General features: G+C 38.9%; 3 protein-coding genes across 6 annotated transcripts in view; 2 read left to right on the top strand and 1 right to left on the bottom strand.

Moving 5' to 3' along the window:
• The window catches only part of LOC138056911 (A-type voltage-gated potassium channel KCND2-like), a 60,656-nt gene that overhangs the window by 23,635 nt on the left and 14,521 nt on the right, over window positions 1–22,500 (bottom strand). For all 4 annotated transcript variants that reach the window (XM_068902856.1, XM_068902855.1, XM_068902860.1 and 1 more), the window contains 2 exons: window positions 21,840–21,873; window positions 21,517–21,604 (listed from right to left, as the gene is read on the bottom strand). The gene's annotated coding sequence lies outside the window, so the exon portion shown is untranslated. The remainder of the gene's footprint in view (window positions 1–21,516; window positions 21,605–21,839; window positions 21,874–22,500) is intronic.
• On the top strand, window positions 3,569–8,256 carry LOC138056913 (protein boule-like). Its single transcript, XM_068902863.1, has 2 exons — window positions 3,569–4,803; window positions 6,722–8,256. The coding sequence occupies exons 1-2, from the start codon at window positions 4,066–4,068 to the stop codon at window positions 6,875–6,877; spliced, it is 894 nt and encodes a 297-aa protein (XP_068758964.1). The 5' UTR covers window positions 3,569–4,065; the 3' UTR covers window positions 6,878–8,256.
• Window positions 15,384–22,500, top strand: part of LOC138056910 (potassium voltage-gated channel protein Shal-like) — a 17,926-nt gene continuing 10,809 nt past the window's right edge. The window contains exon 1 of the mRNA XM_068902854.1: window positions 15,384–18,842. Within this exon, the coding sequence (XP_068758955.1) occupies window positions 17,752–18,842 (1,091 nt within the window). The 5' untranslated portion in view covers window positions 15,384–17,751. The remainder of the gene's footprint in view (window positions 18,843–22,500) is intronic.

Here is a 22,500-nt window from a genome sequence, read left to right as displayed (position 1 = left end):
AATTTATATTTTGAGATGACGTTCTCGTTGCCGTCGCCGTTGTCGTTGCTTAAGCTCCCTATTAGGGAACTTAAGCAACGACAACGGCGACGGCTACGAGAACGTCAAAAATTTGCATATTTAGTAGGCAAAAACAATAGCTTTGCACGCCCTGCACGTGCTTTTTTCAATTTTGTCCATTTCTTTGCCGTCGTCAGCAAAACTACAACGTGAAATAGCCAAATTTGAGGTTTTATGGACAACAATACAATACAATACATACTTAATTGACCGCTCCCCATAGGGGCTTTTCAGGGCCAATGAAACACAACGAAACGACAGAACAGAACAACAACAACAACTGTTAAGAATCCCAACTGGCCGGAGGCAAACCAGTTGGCTATTTACAAGTGCAGCTGGGAACTTGAACCAGGGACTACCAGGATCAAATTCAACGAGTGGTTAGAGCGTTTCTTGAACCCGGGATCTCCGGATCTCAAGGCAAGCGCCCTAACCACTGGGCCACACTGCCTCAACGTCATTACTTGAGGATAAATTTTCATTTTCTACCCTAAATTGAGCGCCGTTCCTACCAGCGTAATTTTTGAGGAACTACCACACCCCCGTCATATTAAAAAAGTTGAAATAGTAACGAAGCGATTACAACAACGCGAATTATTTTGAGATGACGTTCTCGTTGCCGTCGCCGTTGTCGTTGCTTAAGCTCCCTAATGTTGGGTATGAGCGTGCGTACTAATCGGTCTCTCAATGACGTATCCATATCCGTATCCATAGTAACAACCACGGCTGCAGCCTGGGACTGATGTTGAATCAAATGTTGAATGATACGTTGAAATCGTTTTGATCACCCTATAGCAATCAACATCGTTCAACATCATTCAACAAAATTGAACAGGACTCGGTTGTTCAAAAGGTGGATAACGCTATCCACCGGATAAATCACTATCCAGCGGATAAACACAAGCAAAACCAATTAAGTTATCCAGTGGATAGTGCTATCCACCCTTCGAACAACTGAGGCCAGATGTTCAAGCAAATGTTGAAGAAGTTCACCCGGGCCTTAAGATATAACTTTCCCTGTAAACATATAGAGCGAGTTGGCCACTCAAAAAGGACGGAGACAATCCAGTAGACCAATCAAAACTCGAAGTAATTACACGCAGCCGACACAAAGAGCTGGAAAATATGCACGCGCGAGCCACGATTGGTTTTGGTTTCACTTCTGATTGGTTGAAAAAGGGGCGCGAGAACTTTGAACCAATCACTGAGTGAAGTAATGCAAAACCAATGCAATTCGTTAATTACTTTCGACACTCAATTGAAAACCGCTATATGGTCAGCCGGAAATGAAAGCAAACGAGTCATTAGTGTCCCCTGAAGTCAAAGCATGTGCTACCTATTTATAGCAATAAGGAAAAGCGTTTCTGTTGTTTGAGCGTCACCTTCCGCTTTCCCAGACACGAGTGACGCAAAACAGGGGACACTTCGTGACGCTTACTTTCTTCATCTGTTTTTTGGCTTGCCTTTTACTGTTAACTCCCCGCTTTTGCGATACGTTTTGGCGCAAACTTAAGGCCAAAAAAATTTTGCCTGGCATCAGATTAGACTGAAAAGAGGAGGAATTATGACGCGAAAAAGACATGTTCAGTCCTTTCTTAGTTTGTGGAATAAATGTTTGCTCAGAGCAAATGCAAGACAAGCATGGCATGCTGGAAAACGTCCGTCAGAGCAATTTGCAGTTGGTTTTTTTGCAGACTAGTGAGTTTTACTCAAGCGCGTGTTTTGTTATCTTTGAACTGAACTTTAAGAAAGTAAAAGACCTCAAAACGGGACAGGATATAACAAAATAATTCAACGTGTGAGTCAAAGAGCCATTGCTGGCACGACGTCTGGGTGACCCTAAGGGTCTACATGACCCACCCCTCCCCCCTCCCCAATTGAAAAAGTTTACTGGAACGCTGCAGTTCAATACCACCCAACTCAGTGCCTTCTGTTTTTGGGTAACACATACCACAGGCAACCCAGTTTACGCTCAAGGAGCATCTAGTTGAAGAAAACCCTAAATAACAATGACCACAACAAGGTTTTCTGAGCCCGCGAGACTAAGCACCCCCAGAAAACCTTTTTTTTTTACGAAAACCGCTGGTCAGCAACCTGGTTCTGGTCACTGCTATCTAAGGTCTTTCCTTGTTGAAAGCTACATGCATGAATCATGTTACTACTTGCATACACTTTATTCCAAAATGGACGCCATTTTAATATTCCTTTGTTTGATTGCAAATTGGCCCTTTTGGCCTCGTTCAGGGTTAAATATTCTTTCGAATTTTACGTTTGACAGCGAGGCCAAAAGGGCCAATTTGCAAGAAAACAAAAGAATACTAAAATGGCGGCCATTTTGGAATAAGGTGTACATTTGGACTTAAAGGGGCAGTGTCACGCTATTTCAGTCAAACTTCAAAACACAAAAAGCCGTCTTAGCATCAATAAAGACCAAAAAGTAATGGTGTAGTTTTGTTGTCAATGACAATTGAAGTGCAATGAAGCTATTCTTTGTTATTTGCATCCATGGATGGAGAGGATAGAAATGGATTGAAACTTGAAAAAAATGGCTTTTCAAGTTTGGAGATGGTGTCCACAAAAAGTAGCCAAAAATTAAATACGAATAGCTGTTTTTGCAATAAATATATTTTCATATATTGTCAGTGGGTTGTCAGGAATGCTGTACGTGTGAACTGAACTACCAATTTAGATTTTTGCCCAGTTTTGACCCAAAAACAGCAAATTTAGCATTACTGTGCCTCTTTAATGTGTGTAAAAATACGGAGGTCACATAGAACAAGTATGATAGTTTTACGTTCCCAACTATGCTTTTTTAAAGTGCTAAGGGAAATATATACAAAAGCAAAACAATTGTCACATACTTTTGAAATGTACGTGGCTAGTCTGACGTGGCGTTTCGTCTCGGCCAAGAGACTCTTCAGAGACCTTTAAGCATCGCGCCCAAAGTCCCGTTCGCAAATTAATTTGCCTTGGAAGTCATTTATTTTTTAATTGAACCGTTACTTTTTTGAGGGTTTTTTGTCATTTGCCATTGGAAGTCTCTTTTCTCTGTCAAAGTCGTACGCAAAATATGTTTGCGGAGGCCTACTGAATTCTAAAGGTCTCTGAAGAGTCCCTTGGCCGAGTCGAAACGCCACATCGGACTAACCACGAACATTTCACAAGTATTTGACAATTGCGTTGCCTTTGTATAAATTTAACTCGTAAACGCACCTAAAGGTCTCCGAAATTTGCCTCGGAAGTCCTTTATTTTTTAATTGAACCGTTATTTTTTTGAGGGTTTTTTTGTCATTTGCCATTGGTGGTCTCTTTTCTCTGTTGTATGCAAAATATGATTGCGGAGGCCTGTTTACGCTAACGGTCAAACGTGACCTTGGTAGTTCATGAAACTTATTGCGGTCACCAGAGTCTCGTATCGATGTATTGTGTTCCGTCAGCATGCCTAGCTGATAAAAAAAGCTCTGTATTGCAGCATCATTTTTAACTCCTGGATTAGTTTATTTGAAAGTTCTGTCAGAGATCTACTGCTCAATCCCTAACTTTAAATCCTTTGAAAACTGTGGATTTAGAGGTGAAAAAGGACAGGACCAAACCCTTTGTAAACTGGTGCCCAGAGTTTCTCCATTGGCTTGGCCGAAAAAGAGAGTCTGGGTTCGAGATTTCGCCATGACAAAAACAAACAACCCAACAAAGTATTTTTGAGTGACAAGTTTAGCATTAAAAATCCGAGACTTTCCGTCTCCAGAGTTCAATAACACTTGCGACAGCAAAACAAATGCGAACCGGTAAATTTGCGAACGACAACGTTGAAATTACTTTAAAAAATACTAATTTCTTCGCTGAATCTTTGAAAAATATCGAAACAACGAGGCCACGTGACTTTATTTCCCAAGATGCAAAGAGGAAGAAAACGCGCCCCGGCACGTTTGCACATTTCTCATTTTACTTCGTTGTGTTATCTGTAAGTTTTTTGCTTCACTGTTTTTCTGTTCTGCAAGTTAAAGCATGGGCGATATAGATATTGGAAAACGAATTTTTGTCAAGGGGTTCTCGCCAGAGACGACGGAAAACGAGCTTCGAGAGTATTTCCAAGACTTCGGTACCGTGAAAGAAAGCAAAGTCGTCCGAGACCGCAACGGGTTTAGCAAGGGTTACGCGTTCATCACGTTCGAATCGCAAGAGATAGCGGATCAAGTTCGTGACCAGGATGGCCTTGAATTCCGAGGAAAGAGCTTAAACGTTGGCAAAGCGGTCCGCAGAAAGAGCAAACGAAGTTTTGGAAAGTATTATTACCACAGGCAAGACCCCGGAGAAAATTCAACCCATGGGAGCTATTATGCGTTTTCAACTTCGGATGGCAGCATGTACTACGCGATGAATCCACAACAACCACACTTCGTTCTAGTGCCAGCATATTCCCCACAGATGCATTATCAGTCACAGAGTCCATATCCTCAACATTCTCATTCAGCTTCTCAGCCGATCTACACCACAACAGCTGTTGTTGGAAATTCTTACTTGCAACCAACGCCATATTCTTTTCATCACGGACATTCTTGGAACGAAGTCGCAGCGGTTCCAATGAATGCAGCAGCCGTGGTTCCCAAAGTTCACCATCAATTCTCCGCAGAAAACCCCACAGAAATTGCTGTTGCTAGCACCCATGCACAGCCTGCACAAATAGTCAGTTTGGCGATTCCAGAGGGAAACTACGTGCCTGAAGTTGGAACGGTCTCTGGCGAGGTACGAATGATATTAAAGCTCATGTTCGTAAAATAAACCATCACAAAATAACACTCTTTTGTCCAAAAAAAGATTCCAAATACAATACGAACTAATCAACAAAGATCGAAAAATCTCTGAAATTACTTTAAACAAGAAAATAGAAGCTTGTTTTGGGGTCTCTCACAAAAAACATCAAACATAAATATGTTTGCATTTCATCACGTTGAAAGTCCGTAAGAAACACCCCATTGTTCTTTTAAAAAAATACACCAAGAAATACTTTTAAACTTCCACTTTATCATTTTAATCAATGAACAGACTTTTCATAGGTTTACACAATACAAACAGAAAGTGCTTAAGTGTCACTTTGAACTGAAAAAACAAAGTTATTTTTGGACATCGACCGAAGAACCTCAATGAAATTCATTTCTGTTAGGTTTTAAACACAAAGGTTACATTCAGCCTCATAACTTTGCCTTTCAACAACTGGGAAGTCGATGTACAGTGATGTGGGATTGATAAATATAGCCACCAGCCCGGCCTAAATTATTCAAACGTTTTTGGAACCATCGTCTCCCTCTTGAAACAAAACCAGTTTATTATCCCCACTTCACTTCAAAGTGTATTATGCTTGCAAGATGGTTCTCAAATTTTAGTCTGTTAATGGAATTCTAAAGAAATATCTGGTCTTGCTATCCATGAAAACCCCTCAGTATGTACGAATACAGTAATTATTTAAATCATGGCTACAATATGGAACATACACATTAAACTTTAGTCCCAGTTCCACTTTCTAAGTACACTTTGTGCATTTAGTTTATTGGTTACCAGTTACCAACCAATGTTCTCCTATTTGGTAGCAACATCAAAAACAGGGGGGGGGGGGGGGTGGTGGAAGGTGGAAGGTGGGTAGATGTAGCTGTCTAGAGACTTGCTCCATTTTGATAAACACCACAAAGTATCTCACCAAGTCTAAAAGTGAGCAACCAATGTACAGCAAGAGGGTTAAACAGCTACTGTTAATGCAAATGCTTAACATACTCCTATTATATCAAATGCCTTCAAGTGATAAATGCAATAATTGCAAGAAATCTGAATGGATATTTCACGATGGCAAGGGGTAGACTTTTGACTTCTGAAATAAATTTGTGATAAAGTAGGTTAATAAACACTTAATGACTGGACCCAAGGGAAACAGGGAGTTTTGTTTCCTCGAGACCCTCAATGTGTGTTTTGTTATGCCTCCCAACTCAAAATAAAATACACAGATTTTTACACAGCATTTGCCGCTGTTTCAAAGGTGCACCTTCTGATCACATGAGAGTCAAAACTTCTAGTTGTTGTTTCCCTAGGGAGTTAGTGAGTTTTGTTTGCCGTAGGGAGTTAGTGAGTTTTGACCCATGACAAGTGGCACGCTCTCCTCCAATCGAAAACATATTTGAATTGGGAGATATTTACTCTTAGACTAGGTAATACCAGATGCTTTTACCCCTGTCCTAAAAAACCAACCTTCGATTTGATATGCATTGATTTGATTTCAGCATCCCAGCACTCAAACAGTTGACACTTAAAAGATAGTTCATTATTGCTAATATTATTGTGGATTCAGCACCGGCTTTCCAAAAGTTGGATCTGGGTTATCTTCTTGGGGGCCAGGCAACAACAAGTTGCCTAAGGAAACCCAAATTTTATCATGGCTTTCATCACTCAGGTACCTTTCTCAGAATTCTTGCTGTGTCAAGGAGAGCGGTTTTTCGAATTAGTTTATTTATGTCCGCTCAAAAGCCATGTCCTATTTAAATTAATCAGGGCAACATTTGAATCCTATTATGATTTCCAGAGATTTACATTATACCCGAACACTAGTACTGTTAAGTTCTGTGGACTATATCCTCATGAATTTTCAACCAATTTTGTAATTTTTTACTTTATATAGCTGGTGTTTGAGAGTTCCAAAGGCAAAGCCACTGAGAAGAAAGTGTCTTCAATAAAGTTCTTAAAGAAACATGAATCACCAAGCCCAGCTGGCCTTCCTGTGACTCCCACAGCCACCATTCATCTGATCAATGGACAAGTTCCATCCACTCAGTAACTCAGACTAGTTCATATATAAGGTTTTTCATAATAATCCTTCAAATCCTGTGATCAACAATTAAATTCTTCCCAGTGTTTGCCAATCATAGGCAGAAATTAGGAGATTATGTAAGGAAAATTCTTAAAATTCACATCATTTGACCTCTAAGACTATCCAAGATTGCAAAACAAAGTCTCCACTTGATAATAATTTACTTTCTAAGCCACAAATATAGGTGATGTAACATTTTATTGACCCCACAAATTACAATAATTTATGTCAAACAAAAAAAACTGTTTGTATAAGAAGGGCGTTTAATTCCTAAGGTTAAGTATGGAACACCACCATATAGTTGTTGTTTCTTTGTAAAAGAACATGAACACAACTGCCATGAAAACTCAAAGGAATAACTTGCAAAGTTAACATTAATTTTAGCTGCTCTAGGTACTTACAACACAGCACCAACTACTTCACAAAAAAAGAAAGTTTTCCAACTGTGGGTAAAAAAAACACAGGTCAATGCTTCCGAGTCATTGTTCTACCAGTACTGAAACAACCCTAGTAGATCATTTCACCAACCTAAGGTCTAGATCAATGTTTATGTTTACGGTTAGGTTTCCATGTAAGAGCACAGTTGGTAAGAATACTCGCCATGCATCCACCAATGTGGCCCAGGTTCACTTCCTGGACTTGCCGTCATATGTGGGTTGAGTTTGTTCAATGTTCTCTACTATGCTCCTAGAGGTTTTTCTTTGATTACTCCAGCTCTCCCCCTTCACCAAAAACCAACCAATGCTTTGCTTTATTTGAATTTCATTATGTGATTGCTACACAGTCTTCCCAATTTAGTAAAGCAATAATTTATTATGTTTAGCTACATTAATGATCATAATCATCATCATCATCATTATTATTATCATTAAGCAATAGTGTAGGTCAAGGTTTTTACAGTATTGATAAGGCAATGACCTACGATTTTTTATAGCTCCAGTTTGCATATTAGGACGACCAATCTTCTTCAAACTTCAAAATATTTACAAGTACCTGGGTCTCTTCTCTTTCTGTGTTCGCTGGGCTGATGAGGATGGGAAAAGAGACCTCTATCATGGTTCGAAAGTCACTTTGATCCAACCGCCGTCCATGCATGACCTTGCATGGCACCGTTGAAAATGAATGCCTCATGATATGTTTAGTACTGACTGTGACTTGAGCCTACTGCGTCTAGCTCATTCCTTGGCAGTAATTCCGCTGTTGTTAAAGGGGCTAGGTCACGCAATCTTAGGCAATTTCAGCACTGATCGAATGGTCATAGAATTAACTAAAATATCAAAATAACTGTTCAAAACTATAAAAGAACTCTAACAAAACACAGGGAAGCCAAGAAGGGACATGGATGAACAAAATTGGAGAGGATTAAAATGGATTGAATTTGGGTAAATTTGAAAAACGTCGGCCCACCTTTTTTCAAAATTACAAATTTACAAAGCTGGAAAATCATTCTCAGTTGCTCTTGCTCTGCCAATTTGACGTTTAGAGCTCATAATTGACAAAATTAAACAAAATTACCTAAAATAGCGTGACCTAGCCCCTTTAAGTATCACATGGTGATTTGGTTGCTAAGTAACTACCACGCATGCTCAACAAAGCAAGTTTCAACCCATGGCCGAGGTCTCTTTTCCCCATACTCCTCAGCTTAGTGAACGCAAAAGAAAAGAGAGCTGAGTCTGCTATCAGGAAACTAGGTCACCTATGGAGAGGATGATTTGTGGGAGTTATGTTTTATTTCGCTGCAAAAATGTTCCAAGGGTTGGTTATGTCAATGGAGAGTGCAAATACGAAATTATTCCCAGTGAAAGATCGGTGTCTTACTTTGTAAGAAATAAACAAATGTTTAACCCTAGTTGAGGGAAAGACTGGTCTAGTTAGGCATAAGTTGACGATCAAAGGAACTTATTTCAACATCAGGTGCAAGTGCAGCTCAGCATAATATTTAGGGTTGTCTGCGGGTTTTAAATTAAGGTAGACTGCAGTGCTTAAAAAGAAGGAGAAAAACGCAGTTACTGTAAGAAAAACGAAATATCTGCTATTTGCTCGCAGCCGGTTACTTTTGGAAACCCCAAATATTCCTAGACTACTTATGCCCAGTTCACACCAAACCTTAACCACATGTGTTTTAAACATGTTCAGTTAAACACGGTTTCAAAGTGTTTTCTTTTTTAAATCATGAAAACTGATTTTTGTCAACTACAAATTTAACACACATCAAAGCATGTATTGAAACTCACATGAATATGATGTAAAAGCCAGTCCTAAATTTTTCTGTGACCAATTCTCATTTTGTTAAACCTAGTTTAATTAAACATGTCTTGTTGGTGTGCATGGGGTATAGAAGTCCTTTCACAGTTGAGCATTGAAGAGTGCAGTCTGTAGAGTGAAAATAAATTACCTGTATGTGGCGAGATATGACAAGATTTATCTGAAGTTTAGTTTCCTATTTATCATGACTCCTTTCTTTGGGGTTTATAATTTATTGAGCTTGCAAGGAAAAGGGAATATTACAATGTTGATCACTTCTAGGGATTGAAGGATTTGGCAAAAACCTGTTCTCAGGTAAACTTTAGCTGTAAATATGTAGGTAGATCAGTAGCTTATAACCTGCTAACATGTCTAACAGAAAGAATATTTTTATTGATTGAAATGATTTTTAATGCATTAACTAAATAAAATAACAAATGATATGGCAAAAGCAGCATCATTGTATGGCCATTTATGTACAATTTCCCCTGGTTCCGGACAATCTCCACATACAAGTATTTTGGTGGATACAAACTGTAGTGATTAAGCTGTAGACATGCTAAGGACACTGTGTTTCAGGCTTATTTCCAAGTTTAATAGTTGCTCACTCAGGTAATTTGAAATTGAAAGATCAAAAACAAGAAGACAGTAATCTCATCTAATGTTAAGGTGGAAAACTTTTACTTTTTCCTTTAACCAAGAGAACAAAGAGTCAAAATGACTGCTCAGTGCCATACTTTAAAGAGTAAGGCAGAAAAAAGTTCCTGCTGTTGTGGTGTAGCTATATCCGGCATGCTTTCACTATGGCAGGGCCAGCAATACTGTAACTAGCAGTAACCTCCCACATGATTTTTCAATAGTGTAAAATCCAAGATACAAGCCTCTGACTAGAAAGTGTAAACTATGCCTCAGCATTAAGGGTAATTAAGAACACCCCTCCCTATTAAAGTCACGACTATTACTTATTGTTAAGTCGGTCTCTACTTCAATAAAACTGCATTGTGATGCAAGATGATTATGGGTGCAGGGATGGTGCAGTGGTGAGAGCACTCGCCTCCCACCAATGTGACCTGAGTTCGATTCCCACATCCGGCGTCATATGTGGGTTGAGTTTGTTGGTTCTCTACTCTGCACCGAGAGGTTTTCTCCAGCGAATCCGGTTTCCCCTGCCCCTGGGGTGCAGGCAAAGCGCAGGGAATCCGGTTTCCCCAGCCCCTGGCGTGCAGGGATGGCACAGTGGTGAGAGCACTCGCCTTCCACCAATGTGGCCCGGGTTCGATTCCCGGACTCGGCGTCATATGTGGGTTCTCTACTCTGCACCGAGAGGTTTTCTCCGGGTACTCGGTTTCCCGTCTCCTCAAAAAATAACATTTGACTTGATTTACTTTCATTGTTAATTTCAGTTTACAGTGTCCCCAATTAGCGCTCCAGCACTAGAACGACTAGACACTTAAATAAAGTTCCTTTCCTTTTTTTCCTCTCCTCAAAAACCAACATTTGACTTGCCCCAGCAAACGCTTTTTTGAAGATCCCTTTCTTTAAACAATGAAGCACAAAATCGACAAGGTTCTTTCAAATAATTATTGACTGTCACATTTTATCTGAAGACTGTGCAGAGTTGAGTACAAAATAAATGAAAATAGCCAGACAACAGAGATGCGACTTTAGTAACACAGATATACATTCACGGCGTTCCATACCTTTAATAACTTTGTTAAACCCATATCCAACCAAACAAAGTTACCACAGAATTTGCCATTTGGTTTCAGCGTTGTATATAACATCACAGTCAGTAAAATATTAGAAACAGAGCTCACTTTGATATCCAACAGCGAAAGATGCAATTGTTATCGAAGTTCATTATTCACCTCTTTAAGATTCCAGATATTCATTTTTCACCGCTTGTAGTGTTTATCGAATTGACGTTCCATTCTTGAGCTCATAAGGGTATATTTCGTTTAAAGATTTCGCGTTACATCAGCTTCCACGCAATTGCTTGTAGTGTCCACCGAATAAAATCTACCTGAATCTACGCATTTCTACTACCCCCATAAACCTACCAAAGATACGCGCAGAAGACTCTAGACACAAAGATATTACTTAGCAGGGGAGTGACAGGAAAGACCCTATTGTGCAACTTCAATTCCGATTTCCGACAGAGGAAGAAAAAATTAAAAAAAACGGAGAAATGCGATAAAATTTTCGAATGGATTGCTATTTTCTCTTCAATGACGAACCCTTTGGAGGCGAATTGGGTTGATAACTGCGATGTCTACTCAAACACCATGTTTCCTTTTACCCCAGCTGCATTTCTAGATTTACCTCTTGCTAATGCCAAACGACTTTATGCGTCAATGGGGAACACCTCAGGGGCGAAAAGGTTATATAAAGCAGGGATGTCAATAAGTTTTTAAGCAGCCGTTTCTTCATTAAAGGTGTCACCCGTAGCATTTATTAGGGAGCTTTAGCAACGACAACGGCGACGGCAACGAGAACGTCACAAATTTGCATATTTAGCAGGGAAAAACAATAGTTTTGCACGCCCTGCACGTGCGTTTTTCAATTTTGTCCATTTCTTTGCCGTCGTCAGCAAACCAACAAGGTGAAATAGCCAAATTTGAGGTTTTATGGAGGACGTCAGCACTTGAGAATAAATTTTCATTTTCTCCCCTAAATTAAGCGCCGCTCATAACGGTTTCATTCCTGACGTACGGCTACAACTTTGTCATATTAAAAAGCTTGGAATAGTCTCGAAGTGATCGCAATAACGCGAATTTATGTGTTTAGATGACGTTCTCCTTACCGGTTACCGTCGTCGTTGCTAAAGCTCCAAAAGTAGGGAGCTTAAGCAACGACAACGGCGACGGCAACGAGAACGTCACGAATTTGCATATTTAGTGGTTAAAAACAATAGCTTCGCACGCCCTGCACGTGCGTTTTTGGCTTTTTTCCATTTCGTTGCCGTCGTCAGCAAAAAAACAACGTGAAATAGCCAAGTTTTTGGTTTTATGAAGAACGTCAGCACTTGAGGATAAATTTTCATTTTCTCTCCTAAAATGGAGTGCCGTTCCGACTGGTGTCATCTTTGAGGAATTACCACACCCTTGTCATATTAAAAACGTTGAAATAGTCATGAAGCGATTAAAATAACGCAAATTTATATTTTGAGATGACGTTCTCGTAGAGGTCGCCGTTGTCGTTGCTTAAGCTCGCTATTACGTGCATGCTTTCCCAGAAATGTTTTGAAAAAGAGACCCCTGGAAGTGCTTTTTCCTGTATTCTGATGCATGAAGAGGAAATTCTATTCAGTGATAAAAACCCTCACTTTTCATATTCATTAACTTTAAATACATACTTTTCATACACCTCACTTCACAAAGAGTTAATGTTAATTTAAAAAAACATGGTTGTTTTTTTTAACTGTTCAGTTATCTTCTGAACACTATAGTTTACCAATAATATTCACGTCATTCGAAAGAAATTCATTCATTTAAAAGGAACTACATCATTATTGAAATGGTGTAAAACCTGTTGCCAGTTCGGACATGTTTTTTTCCTGAATGTGACCCATCAACATTACAACAGAATAGAACATAGTTTTGTCTCACAACACTTCTACAATCTGTTAATCACAGTTTGTTTTCAACGACTTGCTTTAAAAATACCTGGAATGAAAATGTGCTATAAAGTTTTAAATAAATTTTAGTCATCTTCATCCTCACTGTCAGCCCTCAAATGAGCACATGTTTTTAGGACTTAATTTGTTGCTGTGTAAAAATCTCGTCTTCGAGATCTTCACCTTCTTCATTTAGCAAATCCACTTCGTTAGTCAGGGTAAGAATTGTCTCTCAGAAAAGGTAGAAGCCGCGCACAACCTCGTCACCAGGGCCATCTCTGCTTTCAAAATGGCGGGCGTATGTAAACGGCTTCCAAGAACTCGGTCGATTCACAGGGATTAAACGTTTATGAATTATCTCGAGGCAAGACACCAAGACACCAAGACAATTATATTTGTTTCAGCAGGTAACATTTTAAAATTAATTTCGCTTTGTACCTGCAACAATGAACATCTTCAACCGTAACATGAAGTCAGCTCGGCCGTAACAGGTGTTACGAGTTACGGCCTCTATTAACATCCCTGTAAAGCTGAATGCATGGCCGCAAGACAGTTGAGCTCAGTTGTGCAATAGCCGATTACAACACTAATCCGCGACCAACTGAGGTCTGACTTTTTGCCTGTCCAAAAGCCCTGAACAAGTTGATTTTAGTGCGGAAAAAGAAAGCCTGTGGCAGCCGTCAAGTAACTTAACGTCAGTAACCATGATTAGATTAATTGACCCCTGAAATAACTGGGCCTTGGTCGAGAAAAGGGAGCCAGGAAGATTGCGACTGAAGAACATGTAAACACCGACCGCGACCAAGTACAATCTTCTGGTTGTAAACTGGTAAAAGAAAAAAAAAAAAATATATATATATACGTTTAAATGGCTGGCCTTAGGATACCTTCCTGGTACAAACACCTTTAGCTTACTTCCACATAGCGGCTAAACAGATGCAACGCTGATAAGCGTCAAGAACTGTCCATTACATTCTCAAACACCAACCAACTGCTTCGGCCGCGACACTGACAAAGGTTTAGGGTATGGGTCTGCTTTTCTTGGATGTTTACGTTTCATTGAACAGTCAAGTCAAAAAGAAAATTCATTGATATTTTGAGATAACCGACATTGAAGTCGAGGAGAAGTAAAAAAGGATCGGACAGCTAGTGACAATTAACATCAAGCACGTGCAATTAATTTTCCTGCTTTTCTGGAGATATTGGCCGTGTCTTCACGACAGCCGTTGTCTCGCTTAAAATTCCTGAAAGTGGTTTGTTAGCAGACTTCGTTAAGCGACTTAAAAATTGTTAAGATTAAATAAGGAGAGAGCACGTGCCAATGCAGTAATAAAAATAATAAAAATAGCACGCTTGTTGTATTTCCGATTTGTATTACCAACCGCAAGCGACTCCTTATCGGTCGAAAGTAACTGCCAACTCGCTTAAGCTCCCTGATTTGGTGGCTTAAATTTAATGAGAATTCTATTGAAATTTGCCGACTCGCTTAACTTTAAGCGAGTTAATGAGGAAGGGACTGTTTTCAAGGAATTTTCGGTTGTCACTCGCTAAGCGACCTGAAAAACCGCTCGTGAAAACACGGCCCTTGAGTCTTCCCCTCTACGTAAACATCCACTTAAAAACCGTATTCTAGAAGCTTTCAACCTTAAACTTGACCTTCTTCCGAAATTGAGAATTATAGTTTTTTCCCCGCAAACCAAACATGTGTTCGCTTATACATATTTCGATATCAGTTTCGGCACGTCTGAAAGTTGTGACTCCATTAAGTTTCAATTCATACTAATTTCGTAAGGTTTTAAAAGGCTAAAAATTAAATTCCCGTCAATTATGATGATTTTAAAATACATGATCCAAGAGAACACAAAATAGAAAGAAAATAAAGGCTGTAATACCAAGATGAACTGTGTAAGTGTTAATTTAATTGCTTACAAAGTTCACCTGCACAAAATGACGCCTTGTATAACTAATTCCTCACTCATCGCGTGCGTTAAGTCAACAAAAAGCCATTAAACGACCACGCTCTTCGTCATGGTGACGTCAATGAGAAAACCAGCTGAAACAAACGCACGAACGAACGAACACGCGAAACGAACGTACGAACGAACACGCGAACGAATGTTCGAGAGAACAAACTTACAAAGTTACGAACGAAAAAAAATGAAGGCCACACGAACGCACGCTCGAAAGTATTTTTGCTTTGCACGCGCTGAACCTTTACGTGTACTTCATTTTTGACATTTGAAAAATCACTTAAAACACCGAACCGCGGAATGGTTTTCTCATGCGCTTGAAAAAGGTTTTGGCCAATGCCCAATGAGTACTATCTATTTTAGTTTGGAAAGGAATGAAAACAAACTTTATCGTGGCGGGGGCTTTTGTAAGACATTTATGCCCACGTTTGTTTTTACACAACTTATTTTCAAATTAAAATTAACTCTGTTCTACGAAACGCCCCCGCGCAACCCAGCTTCAACGACCCACCCTTCCTGAACATAAATTTATGCCCCTATATCCTCCCCTCATTTGACAATTTCCCAGCCAACGCACCCCACTACATACATAATGTGAGTTGATACGAATGCGAATTCGAGAGTTTTAATGCACAGATGAACCCTTAAGAATCCTCATACAAGCCGTGAATTGTTTAGTTCCAATTCAATCTCCATATTTAACCATAGTTTCATTTTCCGTCCGACCACCTCACTCAACCACCTGACTGTCAAATTCTTGTCAAGACGTAAAGAGCTTGACGCCTATCTAATTCTCGTTTTTGGCGGCCGTTACACTGAATTCACGTAAACATTGCATAAAAATCTAACTTGGAAAAAAAACTGATGCTTTTAGATCTGTAACGAAAAAACGAATCTAATTCATCGATCCCAGCAGTTTCTCCGATGAACGTGCTTTTCTCTTCAGCAGGGGGTACGAATTTCCTTTCCCAACGCTGCAGGGCTATAATTTCTTTTTAAATACACGAATGCTATACAACACATTACGGTTTAATTGTAAATCCGATTAACACCGTGCCTTTTGTTTAAGCCACTGCTTATGATAAACGCCTTGTAACTACTTTGTGAATAGCTTTCTACAAGGTATTCTCTCTATCTTGTCTTTATCCTTGACGAACAAATCAACTCCTGAAAACTCTTTTTGTTGAACAGCCCCGGAATATTTTTTCAACCGGTTTTTCTTTTTTTCACTTTTTTTCTCTGTTAGTTCCAACAACGAAGCTGTCTATAGCCCGTAGTAACATCAAAACATTTTCTTCAATATAATTTCGAGCAGTACTTCTGTGACGCAACAGAATCAGTCGATTTTATCTCTCTTTTTTGGTCCAGATAAACTAATCGATTCAATTTCATCTCAAAATCTTGATATCAAAGGTTTGGCGACTGTAGGTCAATTTCTTGTCGACGGCTAATATTAATTAGAAGGCGATTTAAGCCCCTTTTTAACGCCGCAAACAAAGCGAAAGAGTACTTTCCGCGCTAAAAATTAGAACGGCGAGGCCTCCACTTCCTTTACGTTCGAATGTACAATTTATTTTCAAATTACCGAGTGTAACAAACAAAAACAAGCATAAATAGCGAATGGTTCAGAGTTGTTTTGGCAACTAAAAGCCACCAATTCCATTCTGCACACAATCATTTCTATATAGTCAACGCTCGTTATTAAAATAAACCGTTAGAAACTTTCAAAAATACTTAAATTATCGCCGGTTTCCCAAGAAAAAGGAATGCGAGTTATAAACATGAGCGGAAAACCAATAAAAACGAATGTATTTTTCCTCTTATTTGAATACATCCCGCACAGAAAACATATGAATTCTAAATCACTCGGAAGAATTTATAGTAGTAACCCCTTAGTTTTATACAAGCAGTGTGTAATCGAATTTTAGAGGATTTAATACATATTTGGTTAAGGACTGTCCCAACAAACAAAAGAATTTTTTCCCTTGGATCGCTTAATTTTAAAATGCACTTTTTCCTTCGGTTTTGAAGATATTATTTATTTAGCACCGAAAATCCCCAGTACGGCTTTAGAACTCACAATGGAACCCAAACAAAGAATCGAGGAGGGAATTCTCTCTAACTTAGCGACGATTTCAAAACGGCATCTGTTGATTATTTTCTATGCTTTGAAAAAGTCTTTAATGAGTTCAAATATAACGTGCGGACCAACAGAACACATCACTTAAGAACTTTCTCTCTTTCTTTTCTTTTTTTTTTTTTGAAATCGTATCACACCGTTTGGTCTGTTTGCAAATTTTGGCGCAGATAGTTGACAGGTTAACAATAGAATCCCAGTGAATGTTTTATAAACTATCAATCACTTAGTCATGTTGCTTGAAATCCATTGGCTAGCAGCTTTAAAGTTCTTTAATCCAATGCTAATTAGCAATATCCTTCGCAATTAGGTTTTCCTTGCGCAAACTGCGAAATAAGAATTCAGAATTACATCACCGTTAACGTTTTCAAAACACGACGCTTTCAGCAAAAATTTCGTTCGCGTCATATGAGCGACCCATGTTGAAGAAAGCGTATGGTGGTGAGCTAGAACGGCGGCTTAATTTTATGGCTCGAGTGTGGCTGTATTAGGGACAAAAACAGGATTAACGATAATTTCCTGGAGTTCGCTTCTCAAAACACTGCGCCAATTTCGACCCGTAGTGCTGGAACATTTCAGAGGCGCTCTTTGCAAAGTCTCAAGAAAGCGAAGAATATTCACACGAACGACCGAAAATCACGTTGGACGCCGAAGCCCGAAGCGAAACACGTCCACGGTCGATAATCGATGCCTGGTTGTCAATGTCTGGAACAGCGCAAACTCCATCGATCTACAACGATGGAAGCGTTGGCATAAATTAAGCTAGTTGTTTGTCGGCCAAAGCCGACCATTGCACCTGCTTGACTAGAGTAGATGCGCTGCTCGACAGGAAACTTGAGGTGGTTTTCTCGATGTGAGGCCTTCGCAGAAACTCATGGCTACCGATGTTGGAGCTTGGCTGCCTTTCGTACGGGCAGCCGCCGTGGGATGGGCTCCTTTAGCAACTTCCCCGATGCCGCCGCCGCCAGAGTCGCAAAAGAACGACGAGAGAGTAACTATCAATGTGAGTGGGCGACGATTTGAAACTTGGCAAAACACATTGTCGCGTTTTCCGGAAACCCTTCTTGGTAGTGACGAAAAGGACTATTTTTTCGACTCGGAAACAAAGGAATATTTTTTTGACCGAGATCCAGACTTGTTCCGGCACGTTTTAAATTATTATCGAAATGGAAAGCTCCATTACCCGCGAGGTGAATGCGTTGCATCGTTTGAGGAAGAACTCTGCTTTTTTGGAATTTCCGAGGACGTTGTCTACGATTGTTGCTGGGAGGATTTTCGAGAGAGGAAAAAGGAGTGCGAAGAGAGAATTTTCGAGCCAGATAAACTCGAGGATGGCGGATCGCAAAATGGGGAAGAAAATACAGATTCGACTTTCCGCGAGAAGATGTGGACAGCTTTTCAGAATCCTCAGAGCGGAAAGTTAGCATCTCTTGCCTATTACGTTACCGGGTTTTTCATCGCAGTAAGTGTTATCAGCACAGTGGTGGAAACACTACCTACTGACCGCGGAACTATTGGTGACGTGAATAAAAACATTTTTTTCTCGATGGAAACTGCTTGTGTAGTGGTCTTCACGGTGGAATACATCGCTCGTTTGTACGCGGCGCCAGACCGCTGCAAGTTCGCTCGCGATCTTATGAGTATTATTGATGTAGTGGCGATTTTACCTTACTATGTGGGCTTGTTCATGCCGAATAATTCTATAAGTGGAGCTTTTGTAACTCTGAGAGTTTTTAGGATCTTCAGAATTTTCAAATTTTCCAGACATTCTCGCGGGCTTCGAATCCTGGGTTATACGCTCAAAAGCTGCGCTTCGGAGCTTGGGTTCTTACTGTTTTCCCTTTCAATGGCAGTTATTATCTTTGCGACTGTTATGTACTATGTGGAAAAAGAAGAGCCTGATACAAAATTCGAAAGCATCCCTGCGAGTTTTTGGTACACAATTGTCACGATGACAACCTTAGGGTGAGTACAAATTTCGATCTTTTTTTCCTACCACGCAAACTTAATCACGCGCGTATTATTCAACATGTTTACTTTTGTCTATAAGCATTAAGTTCTTGATCAAATGATTCAAGTTTGTTCGACGAATTTCAAATGTCATTCTCCAAGTACGGTATACGCGAGATAAAATTGGTCGAATTTTATGATGTTGAAATATCTAGATAAGACACTCCACTGTGTGTTTTTCACGCCTCGTAATCTACAAATTTTAATCATTGTGAATTGCAGTTATCGTATTTAGAGATTGCATAGCATTTAAACGAAAATTGATCTTCTTCTGCCCACTGCCTTCATTTTAAGGGAAAATTCTACAATAGTTTCTAAGAAACGAACGAAGTTTAATTTGACTGTAAAACCAAAATATTTTAATGCAAATTCGCGTATTTACCTCTTCTGTATGCAACATTTCTTGTGATGGATGTTGAAATGAAAACATAGAAGAAATAACAAAGATTGTATACGCATTTCTCCGTTTGAGATGCAACTTGGATCCTAATTTCTATAAAACAAAAATGTTGGCTTTGTCGCCGAAGTTTTCTCGCGATCTACGATTCTTAAACTGAGCAAGATTTACCGGCTTACTTTCCAAAAAAAAACCAAATTTATGTGGACACAAATTTTGAAAATTTGTACAATCGTTTTAACGCTTTTCAACAAGAAACAAAACTATTCGTACTACACGGCGTGTTCTCGCCAATAACCATACGAAAACTGCGAAAAGAATTATTTTGCCACGATAATTTAGTCATGTTGTACTTAAGATTTTTTTCAATCGGTTAAGAAAACTTGAAAACCGAAAACAAGTTCTGTACACAAAAAGTGAATTTGAGTGTCACATTTATGGATTTTCAAGAGTATTAGCCCTTACTGACATGTAAGCATTAAAACGCATAAAATTACACATTACATTAAAAGGGGTCTTGGTGGAATCGCGAATTAACTTGATTTTGGTCCACGAGAATGGACTCAACACGGCTGTATTTACAACAAACGAATTTCATTTTCTTCCAAAAGGAAGCCTTTGTCTTGTTCTTTAGTGTTTACAATTTACTTTGCGTGTCATGGCGTTTATGTGAGCGTGCTTTTAACACCCCCTTAGAGAATAAAAACCAAAGCGATTGAACATCCACTACGACAACGCAGTAAATTTCATAAGTAAAACGGAAAAATTGTGTCGCCGGTCCAAGCGAAACACAGCATTGGAATAATTAGACGCAGTCACCCCTGTGAGATCTAAATTAGCAGGAAATTCGAAGAACATTACAGCTGTTAGAAATTGCGTGGATTTGAATGAATAATTTCTCATGTGCGAAAATTCGATAGCTAACATGAGCACGCGTCAGAAAGTTCCGTTCATTTTGCCCTGAAGTGGGTTCTCGTCCGTGCATTAAATAGAATCCATTTCACTGCATTAAGAGGGCTTTAACGGCGTTCTTCTGCGTATCAATGGCTTTCAAATCCTTACAATGCAAAAAGCATTCATATTGGAATTCCAAAATAACATTGTTTTTGAATGGAAAGTCAATGATCCTATTTAAATTCGTCGTCCGCAAAAACGGCCGAAAACAAGGCTAATTAAGGGTTCTTAAGAATCTATAAGAACAAAACACATCTTAAATAATTGCTGCTTTTGTTTTCAAACTTATACGCGTCGATTTATGCATATAATTACCTTCAAAAGCACTGTTTATCTCTGGGACAATTCTTCTTTTTTTCTTATTTTTTAACCGTTGTATTCTTTCGAGTTCCGGCTTTGGTTTTAAACCAAAGCTCTTTTTTTTTAAATCTAATTTCTTATGCAGAGCAGGAAAGTCTTCCTTTATGAATATTTTATATTCAGCCAGACATTTTCTTTCCATTCCAATGCAAAAAGTTCAGCAATTTTTCATCTCTATTCCACTCCTATTATTGCCAATTAACACAATCGTATGAAACTTACAAAAAGACGAAAATCAATATTAAGAAGCTGAAATTTTAATTCGGCTCTCAATTTATATATTTTCTTTGCACTTTAAAAACAAACAACTTAATTTTTCTCTCGGCCCAGAAATTTTTTATTTTAAAATGTCAGAAATCATAAACCATTTATGTTTACATGAGCTAAACCCATTTTATCAATCACGTTACTTCTTTTGACGTAAGGCAAAATGAAAAAAAAATTGTTGTTCATCATGATTATAAAAAATTGACAAAATCGTCATTTCATTCATTCTAACATAACACTAAATATTACATTCACAATTAAGGCAGAAGAATTTCAACTAAATATGTGGAGGCAGAAAATGCATTTACTATGCTTTGCAAGAATAATGTCATTTGTATATGCCAAAAAACTTAAACTGCCTGTCCCTGATGAAAACTGTCATGCTGGTTTACAACTACTCAGGTCTCAATAGAATTTTTTATCACTATTATTTGCTAGCTTTGATCAATAATTCTTATTATTTGCAACCAGTTGTTTCCCACGATCACATGCATGGGAATCAAACCCTAAGACACTTCACTTGCATTGACCCAGGGCTTGTTTAATACAAAAGTAACCACCTTTCGAGGCTTGTTAATATTGACAACCTCCACAACAAACAACAACATTCATTCATGACAAAGACATCGATATCAATAAAAAGGCACATACCATGTCAATTGAACCTGACGCTTCGATTAACCTAGGTGTTACTGCGACCAAGGCAAATGGCTAATTTTCCTACCATTTAAACAATATCCTGCAAAACACATTATTTTGGTATATGTAAGTTTCTCACCAAGGGTCCCTATTTCCTGGCGGGGCCCAAATAAATGTTTGATCTTTACATTACAAAGCATTTATTTTCTGCCTTGATGAAAAACATTCTTGTCAGCTTAAAGGAGTATCCAACCATGAAAGAACGTAATTAAGTCAATGAAAAATAGAGTACTTTCTTACTTTTAGTGGAATAGAAAAATTCACATCTTACTGACCTGAACCTGAGCTGCCCAACTACGATGCTTCAATCTGGAAAAAAAAATTCAAAATCTCCAATTACAAAATGAGAACAGTTTACGTATTGACCTAATTCAATTTTGACTGACAACATGCTGAGGAAGTCAGCACTACAGGACGGTGCCTACTAATTCAAAGGAATTTTTGCCCGGTTTACTGAATATGCGGGAAAAGCAGATCTTAATCCAAAAAGAAAATTGGGGGTAACCACACATTTTTTGAAAATAATTAATCAACAATATTAAAAGCTTTAAAATACAAAGCAATGTATGGCGTTCTTTTCCAAATTGAAGCTTAATTACATAGTATCTCTGAAAAATGCATGGTTACCCCCAATTTTCTTTTTGAATGCCAAGAGCACTTGCTACATGTAAGTTCTGCTTTCCCTTCATAGTTTTGCACCGGGAAAAAACATCCCTGTATTAACAAGCACCGCCAAGAGGAAATCTGAGTATCTCAAAATGCGCAGAACGTATGCGAAATAACAATAGTAGGCACCGTCCTTAAAATGTATTTTCAAGACAAGGACGGCATGCAGAAGGCTTTTACTGTCGAAGACTTCTGTGGCACTGCAAAAGACCTCCACATCCTTTAAACATGACAGTGAAACTTGTAATCTTGCAACTTGTGGGGCTCTGT

This window comes from Montipora capricornis, chromosome 7 (assembly GCF_036669925.1).
Source record: "Montipora capricornis isolate CH-2021 chromosome 7, ASM3666992v2, whole genome shotgun sequence".
Taxonomy (NCBI): domain Eukaryota; kingdom Metazoa; phylum Cnidaria; class Anthozoa; order Scleractinia; family Acroporidae; genus Montipora; species Montipora capricornis.
This window is presented reverse-complemented; position numbering and strand designations above follow the sequence as displayed.

Excerpts from the sequence above, each read along its gene's own strand:
- LOC138056913 (XM_068902863.1), top strand. The coding sequence starts at position 4,066 with ATGGGCGATATAGATATTGGAAAACGAATTTTTGTCAAGGGGTTCTCG. Across the intron at positions 4,804-6,721 it reads TTGGAACGGTCTCTGGCGAG|CTGGTGTTTGAGAGTTCCAA; the intron begins GTACGAATGATA and ends TACTTTATATAG.